Consider the following 13,449-nt stretch of genomic DNA (forward strand, 5'->3'; position numbering starts at 1 on the left):
TTGTTGATCCCTTAGATCTTTCCACAATAGAGAGGAAAAGTTTAGGAGAGATCTAATGCGTGTAATAAAGCCTCCCTGATGTCATGGTCAGGCAACAGTCTGAATGGCTTAGTCCTGTCAATGTAAGAAAATCCTGGATACATCTAGTGTGTGTAATGTCTTTTCTCTCAGTGCCGAGTGTGGCTTCGGGAAGAAGACAGGCAGGCTGAATGACTGGTTTAGATGAAGTTCTGAGACCCATGTTAGGAATTAAATTTGGATGAGGTCTTAGAAAAATCTTGTCCCTATGGAATGTCATATATATGAGTTCGGCCATAAAAGTCTGAAATTCATTTACTCTTCTGACCAAAATAATAGCTAATAGAAAGATTGTTCTTTACGCCACCTCATTCTGAAAACTATCAGAGATTCAAATGGGGACTCCACCAGCATCAGGCGTAGTAAATTGAGGTCCGAGGCAGGAGTAGGTTCTCTGCCCTCACAGTGGGTAAATATCTAATAGTTCCTGTGAAACTTTGATACTGATGGATGAGAAAAAGACCAAACAGAACTGCCCAGGCTGATGTCAAATTGAAATTGTCACAAGATGGATCTAAATTGAGCTGAGTGAAAGGACAGCTTGCTTCAAATGCAATAAGTAGTCAACATTCTTTGGTATCAGAGTCAAGACTATGCTGGGCTGCCCATACCAAGAACAAGAATATATTTTACTGACTGATGTTTTCCTGCCTGGATTTCTTGTAGGGAAGCCAACATCAGCCTCGTCATCAGATGCAGTGACTTGACTTTGGGTCTGGATGGAGCATTTGGCTGCGGTGCTGTGAAAATCAGGTTGGGGGCAGCCTAGGAGCTGGATCAGAAACTGAACCGACATCTGGAACAAGTTTGTCACCCAAAACTGCCATGGCCAGTAGGGAGCTACAAGAAAGATTATAGCTTTGTCCCTATTTTAGACTAAATAGCAATGTACGGCAGAACAGTTTTCTTCATCATCAAATATTTAATAGTGGGCTCTTCAATCTAGAAGAGAAAGGTATAACACAATCCAACGGCTGGAAGGTGAAGTTAGACAAATTCAGACCAGAAATAAGGCGTAAAATTTTAACTATGAGTAATTAACCATTGGAATAATTTACCAAGGGTCGTAGTGGAGTCTCCATTACTGACAATTTTAAAATCAAGATTGGATGTTTTCTAAAAGATATGCTCTAGGAATTATTTTGGGGACGTTCTAGGGCTTGTTATACAGGAGGTCCAACTAGATGATTGCAATGGTCTCTTTTGGCCATAGAATCTATAAATCATCCTCATCCTGTGGCCCACTTTGTATAAGAGATATTATGGACCCATATCCCCTCACAATTTTTTTGTTCTGAAAATGTTTCATTTTAAAGTTTTCCATGAAAAGCAGAATGAAAATGGTATGAGAACCACTGCACAAGATCACTTTTCCATCCCAAAGCTGGTCTATAACCACGTTATATAAACATGCTATGGCCTCTTTACATACTCATGTCTAACTGGGCCAGAATTGTTAGTTAAAAAGGAGTGTAAGGTACACACGATATGACAGAAATATCTCTTAGCACTTAGGTGATCTTCTAGCTCCTCATAAAATGGACAGTTTTAAAAACATTTATTACTCTACAATTCAGACAATTTTGTTAGTTTGTGGATTGTATTAACTGTGTTAATTTTAAACAACTAAATCATTCAAGAATTGCTGACAAGACTGTAAGCTGTTTGGGTCAGAACAGTCTTTTTTGTTCTGTGTTTGTAGAGCACCTAGTACAATGGGGTACTGGTTCATGGCTAGAGCTCCTATGGGATACAAATAAATAAATTATAATTCTTTGCTGCTAATGCTCTCTGATGCATCTAAATTGCAACAGTCAAGTTTCAGAATAAAGCCACAACCATGATGCATAATTATCCCTCTGCCAGTTGTAGTTTCATCAACATTGTTTTACACTGCTTTTCAAAAAGCCAGTTTCCCTCCACCCCGATATTTTGCCAGCTTGTTCCCATGCCAAAGTGTTTTTTCACACATCTCCCAGCACAGAGTAAAGGAGACGGACTACTGATGTTCAGCAGTGCCTTAGACCAGTGGTTTTCAAACTGCGGCTTGTGACCGAGTACTGGGTCGCGGAACGTAAGGCACTAGGTTGCGGCGGCTCCGGTCAGCACCACTGACCGGACCATTAAAAGTCCTGTCAGCGCTGCCACCCGGCTAAGGCAGGCTAGTCCCTACCTGTTCTGACACTGTGCTGCGCCCTGGAAGCAGCCAGCAGCAGGTCCGGCTCCTAGGCGGTGGGCCATGGGGTTCCACGCGCTGCCGCTGCCCCAAGCACCGTCTCCACACTCCCATTGGCCAGTTCCTGTTTTGTATGCAGTCTTGAAGCAGGAAGTGATCCACTTAGAGATCGTCTGTAAGGAGATTGCTTGTCCCTTAATATGACCTGCATATGATACAAACAAACAAGGCGAAGCCTGAAAGGGTTTAGTCCCATCCAGATAAAAGGCCAGACATTATCTGACATCCAGCATGTGAAGACGCTGCTCCTCTGGAGAGGAATGCAGCTTGGTGTGTGTGTGTGGGGGAAGCCACTAAGACAAGCATTAGGTCAATGTCACCAGAGCATTGGAAAATAGTGATCATCCATGAATGGGTGGATGAAAGGCTGAGATTGCTAGATGCACCCTCAATGAGCTAAGTGTAAGGTCCGATGACTGAAGATGCAGCAAATACTTCGAGAGGTCTTGGATACCAGCCAGCATCGTCTGAACGCTAATTGCCTAGGGAGGTTGTGGAATCTCCATCTCTGGAGATATTTAAGAGTAGGTTAGATAAATGTCTATCAGGGATGGTCTAGACAGTATTTGGTCCTGCCATGAGGGTAGGGGACTGGACTCGATGACCTCTCGAGGTCCCTTCCAGTCCTAGAATCTATGAAAACTCCGTGGGTCAACGACCATATTGAAAAACACTTCCACTTTGCCCAATAGGCCACCCTGGTGGAGAGTTTTATCCTACTGAGTAGGACCTGTCAAACAGCTGCTGAACATTGCTCTTCCTCCTCATTCAAGCAATGAGCAGCCATGCTGTGAGATGCAGGGAGCTGAGCTTGGGATATAAAGTATGACCATGATTCTGCGTAAGCAGGTCAGGATGGAGAGGAAAGGATACGAGAGGCTGAATCGTTAGTGCAAGAAGTTTGGAAAACCAGCACTGCCACAGCCATGCCAGGGCAATGAGGATGAGCTTGGCCTCATCTGCTTTCAGCTTGAGCAAGATGACCTGTGGAATGATCAGGATTGGAGGAAAATCATACAGGGAACCGACTGCCAGCTGAGGTGGAAGGAGTCAGTCAGGGAACCTGGACTAGAGCCCCCTTGAGAGCAGAACACATGGCATTTCTTATTATCCCTTGTAGCGAACAGGTCAATTGTCGGGATGCCCCACGCTGCAGAGGACTCTCAGAACACTGAGCTTCAGAGACTACTTGTGGTCCAGGGCAAAATTCCTGAGATTGTCCACAAGATGATTCTGGACCCAGGACAAGTGATTGGCTATCAGAGTGATACTCTTGTTGATGCAGAACTGCCACAACCTGATCACCTCTTGTCAGAGCATAGAAGTGTGCTTCCCCCTTGCCTGTCCCCATAATACTATCAATACCACCGTGATGTAAGTATGTGAACTACTGAACCCTTGATGAGGTCTAGGAAAGTGAGACAGGCATTGTAGATGGCCTGAAACTCCAGGTCAGTGATATACAGTTGCACTTCCTGCTCCAATCACAGGCTGGGAACATTCAGCGACTCCAGATGTGCTCCCTAACCTACCAGGGAGGTATTGATGACAACAGTCCTGGTTGGCAAGGGCTGGCGCAAAGGGCACGCCTCAACATACAGTCCTCTGAACCTTCCACCATTGCAAGGAGTCCAGGATCAACGGAGGGAGGCAGACCAACCTGTCCAGAGTGTGCAGGGTTGGATGTTAAACAGTCCTGAGCTATATTTGAAGACAAAGGCGCAACCACCTGTGTGCAAGTGGACATGTGGCCTAAGAGCCTCAGGTACACGCAAACTGTTGTGGAAGGTTAAAACTACAGAGACAAAGGTGGCCTCAGTGCAGAAGCAGGCTGCATGGTCTGTTTGAATAGGTGCTGCTTTAGGCAAAGGTCCCTAGCCATGAGTCTGTTGATCAACAAATTGAACACCGCTCCGTGACATGGGCCTTGCCCAAGCACAGCATGCATCATGTATCGGGATTGTTGGGGATTGCTTCCCCACATGATGAGCAATATTTAAACCCCGGTGAGGGCATCACAGAGGAATACTTAATTAAATACAACTAACACTAATATAACACTAAGGGTACTACTAACTATATACAACTACAAAGAGAGACACTAAAATAGTGAGAGGTTGTGCAGTTAAGACCACCCAGAGCTCAGACTCCATAACAGGTGGTAAGAAGGAACTGAGGGAGGGGTCAGGGTGGCACCACCTCATATAGCGAGGGGAGGGATGATGGCCATGAGATGCAAGCGCCGACCCTCTACAGGTACTGCTAGGCAAAATTCTCTGGCTCTAGTGCGATGGGTGTGCACACAGCTAAGTGAAATACACTGCTGCATCTTCTCAAAGCAGCAGCACTTGCTACTGCTAGCAAGCAGTAGCATGAAAACAATTAGATACCAAGAATCTTCTTAGGCCCTTTGCTGATGAACAGTGGCACCTGTTCCTGCCTGGATGGCTGCCCTTCTTTAGTGGCACATCCAGAGAGATACCAAGCCACTGGTTTTCAAATTGTTGTCCAATGACCATCAATTGTGTGTCTCACATTTCCAGTTAGTTGGTACAGCTTAACCTATCATAATGGTGAAACAGTCGATAGTCTTAAAGAAATAACATTTCCAGGACTGGCTTACAGCTAGCCAGACTTTCAGATCAGATAAATTAAAAAAAAACCCAACAACATGGACTGAAGCATCCCCCCCCATCCATAAAGATAAATCTCTCCACTGAGCCACTTCAGCAAGGCAATGTGGGGAAACTCACACTTCAACTGTGGGTTGTAACTGTTCGGTTAGTGACAGATTACTTCATTTTTGGGCTAACACCTTTCATCAGTACAAAATTCATTGATAATTATCCTTTTACAGAACACCATTGTGACGTATCCAGACTAATTAGTAGCTGTGTCACTCCTGCCCTGCAACCTCGGGTGCCTTACAATGCCTTTCAAAAGTGGTAAGGTATTCTTCAATGCAGTCCGATTCCTTGTATGTAGAACACAACTGTCTCAGCTGAGGGTTCCTTAAATTGAGGGAGAGGCTGGTGACTCTGGGATGTGTCCATGTTTTTTCCCCATCAAGTCCAGATTATATTTCTGCTCCTTCTCCTTTCCTTGGGCCTCTTGCTCTTTCAGCTCCATGGCTCCCTTGCGGGCAGCTGTTTCTCTCTATTTCAGCTTCTCAGGCTTGTTGGAGGGCTGCTTTTTCTTTTTCATTCAGCTCCATGGTTCACCAGTGGGCAGCCTCCTGCTCCTTCAGTCTCATCTAAGGTGCCACTCTTAGTATTCATGTTCTTTGTCCTTTGCTTCTTTCTCCAATCTGGCCAATTCCAGGTTTGCAGTTGTTTTGCTGGTGCTCATATTTATTATTTTACACTGGATTAGATAAAACTGTGTTTAAACTGAAGTGTCTGAATAACTATTTGAAACAATAAGCTGGCACGTTTTCTTAAAATACATATACTGTCCAGGAGAGAGCTAGGCAGTACAGGACACAGTTCTGGGGGAAAATCTAGGACTGTTTCAGTCATCCTGCAGAATAACCAAGGCTAGTGATAGCCAAAGTGTAACCCAAGTGTGGCTGGCATGCTGGAACGCTGTTTGTGGCCCAGATGGGAGCTACTTCAGCAAGGAATTGTAATGCACCCATGGTTGCAGGACAGGGGTCACACAGCTGCTCATTAGTCTGGATTGTACCCTGGTATGTCACAACCATACACTATGAATATAACTTATAAAATAACAATGGACCCGAAAAACTGATGTGAGAAGTAACTTGTTGAGGAAAAGGTAGTTAATACAAAGAAAGATTAACTCACGTTGTATGCTAGAGTAACCAATTCACTTTTTCCCCCTCACTGTGTTTTCTCATTTAAATCTGGAATTACTGTGCAATTACATATGTATTAATAAAGATGAAGCTCAAATGCTTCTACAAAGTATTTTTTGTAGGCACCTTACAGGCAACGTGTCAGTTTCCATGCAACATTCCACCTACAGACACTAAAAGCTAAGGTGCTATCTATGGTCAAATCCTGGATCCCCATTGATCATTATCCCACTATAAAATGGCACTCTTGTACTTGTGACAGTCTGGTGATGTGAATGAGCAGAGGGCAATCGACTTCTCATTAAGCAGGTATCTTTTGCTTGGAAAAGAATGAAACTAATTTCTAACTAAGAAGATACTCTTATTATTGGTTACTGAGTTTTATTACTGTTTTCCAGCCAGGTATCAGAATAGAGCTCAACGGAAGGTATTCTGGTAAGTGAATAATCCTGGAACCATCTTTATAACATGACTAAAACTGGTATTCCAAAGGGAGTCAGATGTTTAAAAAATACCACTAATGCAGATTTTCCTTCACCTTTAATTATTTCTTTTTTTATTTTCAAAAGTCAAATGTGTCAATATATTGGTGCTCCTAAATCATCCATCATCCATTTTGATTCGTAAGTATACCATCACTGTTCCCAGTTATGATATTTCAAAATCTCTTTGGAATACTAATTTCATCTTTATAGGTTTCTTCAACTTTTTTTTTTTAAATTCCACCCTATTTCCCTGAATCGTTTCTCAAGACAGTTGCTGATGTAAAGTTTAATATAAAATATTTAGTCACAAAATAGTATTGCTTTTGTATGCACATTGTGGCAAGAATCATTTTTTTCAATAAAAACTATACCATCTTCCATAAAATCCTACACATATTAAGATTTGTGATGCAGAACAAAATTACACAGGGTGAAACAGGTACCAGCACAACAGTGAGATTATATTACATCAAAAAATTTTTAATGGTCCCAAATATATACTCAACAACTAAGCATACACTCAGGGGGCAAAATAAAATAAAATAAAATAAAATTATGACACAAAAAGTGACCACATCTAGAATTCCACTCAATCTTTAATCAAGAAGGGACAGATAAATCCCCCACCTCCAAAAAAATTCTGCAGTTTAAAGGGCAAAAGGGAACAGATAAAAAAAGAGGAAACTTTATATTCAGGCCCTCCCCCATAGAGGTTTTTAAAACCTGTTGCAGCTTGACTAAAATGTTCAGAATGTATGATTTCAAAGGCAGGTCTCTTTATACAAAGAAACTGCTGGCATTCTTAGTGAAGAATTATGGCAAGACAGCCTTTTCTTCAAAAGTCTCATACATTGTCCAAGAAAGCATATTCTGATTGTAGTAACTGACCAGCCAATCCAGAGTTCCATGAACAAAACTCCTGCCCTGTTGGCTTTTTATTTTTTCCATTTCCTTCCCTGAGAAAAGGGCAATGTGTGGTCCAAGCTGGAGAGCTCAAAGGCATAAGTCTTCCCCCTAAATGTAATATTTTCCCCTTCTTCTGCTCCTTTGAATTGGCACTTGATTAGCAGAAATCCATTTGTATAGGTTGAACTGTGTCACACACAGTAATTCACAAAAGATTGCTGCTTTGTTGTGTATTATTATTTTTAATTTGAAAAATTAGTAGTTTTTTTTTCCTTCCCCAACTGGAATTGATATTAGACGGTTGCCATTATGACGACTCAAGTTTTGCTTTCTTTGACAAAGGTACAGTTTCTTCCTTATCTTCATCTTCATCATCCTCTTCATCATCATCAGGATAATCTACAAGCCCCACTAGGCCTCCCTGTGAAGAAATACAAATAATTAAGACGTACACAAAAATGAACCAAATATTGCTCAATCGCAGAGATACTAGAAAATGTTATTACCACAAGAATATTGATAAGTCTGAAGTTTTATAAAAAAAAACCCAACTCCAACATGCACAAAAGCAATGTCTTTTGGAAGTGCTGATTACAATAAGTCCAAAAAACAAAAAGAAACAAACAAACAAAAACAATCTACCCCTCCAAACAATCCTACCTATGGGGATAATTTGGGTAGAAATTAAAGAAAATGCAAACTACTTGGCAAAAAATTGTCATTGCAGCTCTATCTGTACAAAGATGGAAATTTCCTTTACCTAGGATAGTTGACTGGACTGCAGCAATGAGCGATCTGGCAGAACTTCAGAGACAATATGGAACATCCTTCAAATTGAATTATCAATTAGGATAATTTTATAATATGGTCTCTTTTTACTAACACTAATTTAAAAGTAGTAATTGTAATTTTAAATATATGTTTATTATATGCAAAGTAGCTATATTAATATGATGTGAAGGTTACAAAATTTAAACAATTTTAGGAAATTCAAAATTAGAAGTATCTCTAGTAACATTAACTCATCTACATTGAACATACTGACCAAAACGTTCTAATTCAGATGCCTATGGTTAGGCACCTACATCTATATTTAGGCACTGAAATATGTGACTTGATCTTAGGAGGTGGTAAGCACCCACAACTCCCACTTACTACAATATTTTCCAATTTCTGGAATGTAGTCAACACATGACTACAAAGAGTTGTGGGCACCAAGCATCTCTGAAGATCAAGCCCCTTGTTTAGGTGCTTAACTTTAGACATCCAAGTTAGAAAATTTTGGCCATTGCATACTGAGGCATAAATGCAACAAGTATATTGTATACAATATACACACACAATATACAGTTGTATTTTATACAGCATAACACTGTATATAAATTATCTATATAAAATAATGTGAGCAAATAAATGTTACTAGAAAACCTAATTCCAATGTTATTTCTAATGGGTGTATAGAAGAATAAAGTGATAACAGCATTTTTAGAGAAAAATGTTCAGAATCCACAGACATACTATTGTATTAAATTAGGAGGAAGATACCTTATACAGAAAGACCATTGTTGCATTGCATTAACAGATAACCCAACAAATTGCACAATAGTAGTGTAAATATAATCTTTTCATAGTACTGTGGACCATTTGACATTTAAAACAGTCTAACAATTCAAATGCAAGACAATATCTACAGCTAGATTTATTGCTGGGGGGGGGGAAAATGGAGGAAGAGGGGTTGTCAGGATCAGGAAACTGTCAACAAACTAAGTATTGTAGTTAAGGTTCACTTTTGATTTGGTTTTTCAGCTTGTGAGTTATAAAACAAAAACTAATTTATAGACTAAAAAAAAAAAAAAAAAAGGGGGCAGTATCATTCCCCGAATATCTGTACACAAAGGGGAGTTTTCTACATGTAGATACTGTTATTCCAGAACAGAACCATTAGCTTCCTTTGTGGCACTATCCTACTCTCCCATATTCCTCCACATACTCAGTGACCCATGCATGCAGAGGGGTAGGGAGATGTGCAATCCCTGTATTAATGTTTTAGTGGAATCCCCTCTGTTCTGAAGAGCAACTAATGTAAGGAACGTCCTAAAGGTGTCTGAGTTTTAACTCTGCTCTGCTGCTAGGGAGAGCAGCAGGGCTACCAGAGGCTAGTGAGGGAACAAAAGCCTCCACGTGCATAGGGAATCTGTTGGAGACAGAGTTAAATTCCATGAATACCTGATCTACTGCTTCTTCCATGGGTGGGACAAATCTGCCACCCCCCTCTTCCCTACAGAAGAACTCAGACACGTTTTTAAGGGAATCTCACATTAGTTCTCTTTCCAATCAGGATTCCCTGCTGCAGGTATACTATGACTGGTAGAAGAAAACTTTTAGTAAGACAGAACAAAAATGAGATTGGAGGTGAAGAAAAAGCATCCAGACTTTTAAAAACTGATGATATGGCTTCATTTCCAGGCTTCTGGGAGAACACATGACTAGAGAAAGATCCAAGCAACTTTTCAGAAATGGAAGAATTCAGTACTACAATCGGTTCTGGTTTTCTTAGTTGGTTTCTATTACCATGAAATTCTGCTCTCCATATATTCTTTTCCCACTGTGAAAACTGATTTTGATAATACACAAGCATTAACTACATTTTGTCCTAAAATTATATTTAACTGCATTTACAAATATAGTGTTGTTGGAGTTTTAATATGCTCCTTCTGGATATTTCATACAAGTACTGATAATCCTTTTTAATGATTTTTTTATTAGTTTAGTGTGCTGCACCTGAAAACTGACAGTCAATTGAAAAAAAAGCTGAAATTTCTTTCGAAGCAAAATTTTAATAATCACATGTGTGTTGTGGCATACAGCAACTGTCTCCAAGAATATATGGCCACAGCTAATAAAATAGCTGTAGGATTCTCGACACGGCTGTAAGAATTACTGCTAGGGACATATGTTGGTGTGCAGCAAAATTTGGTAATATTTCCATTAACTCTTTCAACTGCAAACTATTTCTGCCCCCCCAGTATTCCTATGCAACCCAATGAATGTAGATTACTTTTATTGTGGACGATAAAAAGCAAACGAAAATGGAGAATACATTAAAAAAATACTTCATACTTAAGATTTTTTTTTAAAGTTGTGCACAAACTTGTGCACAAAAATTTATTTAAATACTCCTTTTGTTTATATTAGGTCAAGGCTCTTCAAAAGTGCTAGAGACCAGGAAAACGTACAAAGGAAATAACTCAAATTTATGTAGGTGATCAGATGGGCTCTAAATCTGCTAGAATAAAAATTTGACCAATGGCAGCTGAAAAATACCTTGGTAGTAATAGCTGCCATCTGAGATGTGCTTTTAGAAACTGATCCCGGTGATCCTGGCGATCCTGGTGATCCTGGCGATCCCGGAGAGCCAGACAAGTTACTTGCAGATGACTGGCTGGTAAGGTTAGTTTTTGTACCACTAGAGAAGGAAAGTTTGAAACTTGGGCTCTGACGACCTGAAAGATTAGTTTTCAGAAGGACCTCCTTTTCTTCACTCTCTTTCACTGTAGAAAAGAAATATACTTTTGAGTGATACCCCAGTGACTTTTGTAAATAAATGTGAGTTATGAAATGTTTAATATTTTGCTACAAAAGTTACATCAGTCTAACTTCACTTGTACCTTGTGGAAGGAGTTAAATGAATATATTTTTATAGTAACTTGTATTACTGTAATGCCTAGCAGCCCTTGTCACAGACCAGGACCCCATTGTGTACTATTTCAGTGATATTATTTGTTGAATGTACAAAGAAGCTGACTAGATATAAATTAAGCAAATAGCAGATGGACAACTTGATTATTCGGCTGGGATTTTTTTCATTTCAGTCCTTTAAGAAAAACAGGCAAATTTATTCAGAGAACATTATTTTTGCACTATTATGCCTTTAAATAGATATGAATAAAACCTAAAATGGTTTGAGTTTAGATGCATGTAGCAAGTTCTAAAACTAAAAATAAGGCTTTATATGAAAATACAGGCAAACCCTTGACTATAGCAGAAATAATACTTCCTTAAAAATAAGCCCAGCCTAGCCTTTCATTTAAACTAGATACATAGCCATTCTCCTTCCAGTCACTTACATTTTTTCCTTTCCATGAATTTACTAATAGGGTCCATGATATCTTCATCATTTTTAGTTTTGTCAGAGGGGGGCACCACTGCTTCGCCATCCTCCATATCATCTTCATCACTATTAAACCACATTTCCTCCTCATCTTCTAGGGTTCTTGCATCTCTCCGGTATCTATGATTTCTCAAGATGGAGCGCATGCTGTGGAACAAGTAGGTTTTAAGGGTTTTGAGACTCAAGTATCACTTTAAGTTTACATAAATATTGGAATAAACCAGCACGGCATAGGTTTACACAATTTGAGCTTATAGACAAAAATAATGTGATAAAAGAACTATCAATATATTTTTTTTAAAGTATATTTATTTACTTCATGTGGACTGCATAAAGAAATCCAACAACAGAAATTTTTTTTGTATAGAGCACAGTAAAACCTCACTAATAAGCACATTCACACATACTTCACTACTCTCTCCAAAGGTGCTATAAGCCTTAAATTACTAAGAATAGTCTAGTACAAGCAAATTGTGGAGTATTGTCATAATACTAATCTACAATTGCCAAAATAAACAAAGGACATTTTTAATGTATTATCGTCTTATAGTGCAAATTATTATACTTTATTGATAAATGAAAATTCAATCAATTTATTCAAATGTTATAACAACAGATGTCATGAACAAGGTGTCAGTATTGTCAACTCTCACAATTTTATTGTGAATCTGAAGGTTAGTGTATTTTTTAAGGTCCAGCTCCTGGAGTCAGGAAATTACATTCATCTTTCACTAAAAAAAAATTAAGTTTCTACCGCTTCTGAGTGCAGAGAAAAATCTTAAAAACGTGAGCCCTCTACACTCAAAAATCAGGAGGCAAATAAAAAGAATCCAAAACGTTTTGTTTTCAACCTCTCATGTTTTTTGTGGCCTGACTCATATTTTAATACTTGCGACGGGCAATACTGCGGTCTTGCTGTGTCTGTATGTACAGTACCACTTTTAATTTTGTTGAATTTAGAATTCTGATAAGTTTAGAAGTTTTCATCTTAAATCAAACTAAGTCCTACACCCTTGTGAGTATTCTGGAGCTCACACTCTCCCAAGTTGTGGACCTGTCTTAACCAAAGTACTTCTTGCACTAAACCACATAATCGAATCTTTGCTATTTTTGCATGCTCCACTTAGGGACAGCTAGTGGCCTGGCTTACGAGACCACAAATGAATGTAAATGACAGCAAGACATTCCCCTCCCATGCTGCCTCCGAATAGGAAGGCTGCCCCCATATCCACTATAGGCATAGGAGGAGGGAAGTTAGGCCAACTGTGCCTCTCAGGGCCATAATTCTTTCCTTGGGCTGCTCTGAGGCAGCACAATTATGAGCTATCCCTTAGCCTGGGCTAAACGCAAAGGACAATTTAGCTCTTAGTGTTTTGGTTTTTTCTAACTGAATAGGAGAGAGGGATTTCTTCTGTGTTAGGCTAATGCCATATAGGGGCAAAGAGAGAATTTTGTTTATTTTTTTAATTAAGGGGAATGCACCTCTAAATCAGATTTTTCTATGCTGACAAATCAATAAATTAAGTAGAGATAATGTGGTGCCTTTAAATGTGGGAATAACTGTCAACAAACAGCTTCCTCAGATGTGAAATCTATGATACGACTGAATGTTTGTTCGCCCCCCCACACGCATGTTAATATAAAAGCTCTAGGGTTTGAGTTTTACGTATATTGAAATGCTCAGCTTACCAGGCATTAGATACTAATAATTCAGAGTAATAATATTTAACACAACATATTAGCACAAAATACTGTA

The 13,449-nt window shown here is 39.5% G+C and overlaps 1 protein-coding gene across 2 annotated transcripts in view; it reads right to left on the bottom strand.

The window, feature by feature from the left end:
- Positions 1 to 7,075: 7,075 nt before the first annotated feature.
- The window catches only part of PPP4R3A (protein phosphatase 4 regulatory subunit 3A), a 71,382-nt gene continuing 65,008 nt past the window's right edge, over positions 7,076 to 13,449 (bottom strand). For both annotated transcript variants that reach the window (XM_024206003.3, XM_024206002.3), the window contains 3 exons: positions 11,650 to 11,840; positions 10,847 to 11,073; positions 7,076 to 7,943 (listed from right to left, as the gene is read on the bottom strand). In XM_024206003.3, coding sequence (XP_024061771.1) covers positions 7,830 to 7,943; positions 10,847 to 11,073; positions 11,650 to 11,840 — 532 coding nt within the window. In that variant the 3' untranslated portion in view covers positions 7,076 to 7,829. The remainder of the gene's footprint in view (positions 7,944 to 10,846; positions 11,074 to 11,649; positions 11,841 to 13,449) is intronic.

Source organism: Terrapene carolina, unplaced genomic scaffold, assembly GCF_002925995.2.
Source record: "Terrapene carolina triunguis isolate 2854851 unplaced genomic scaffold, T_m_triunguis-2.0 Scaffold96, whole genome shotgun sequence".
Classification (NCBI taxonomy): Eukaryota; Metazoa; Chordata; order Testudines; family Emydidae; genus Terrapene; species Terrapene triunguis.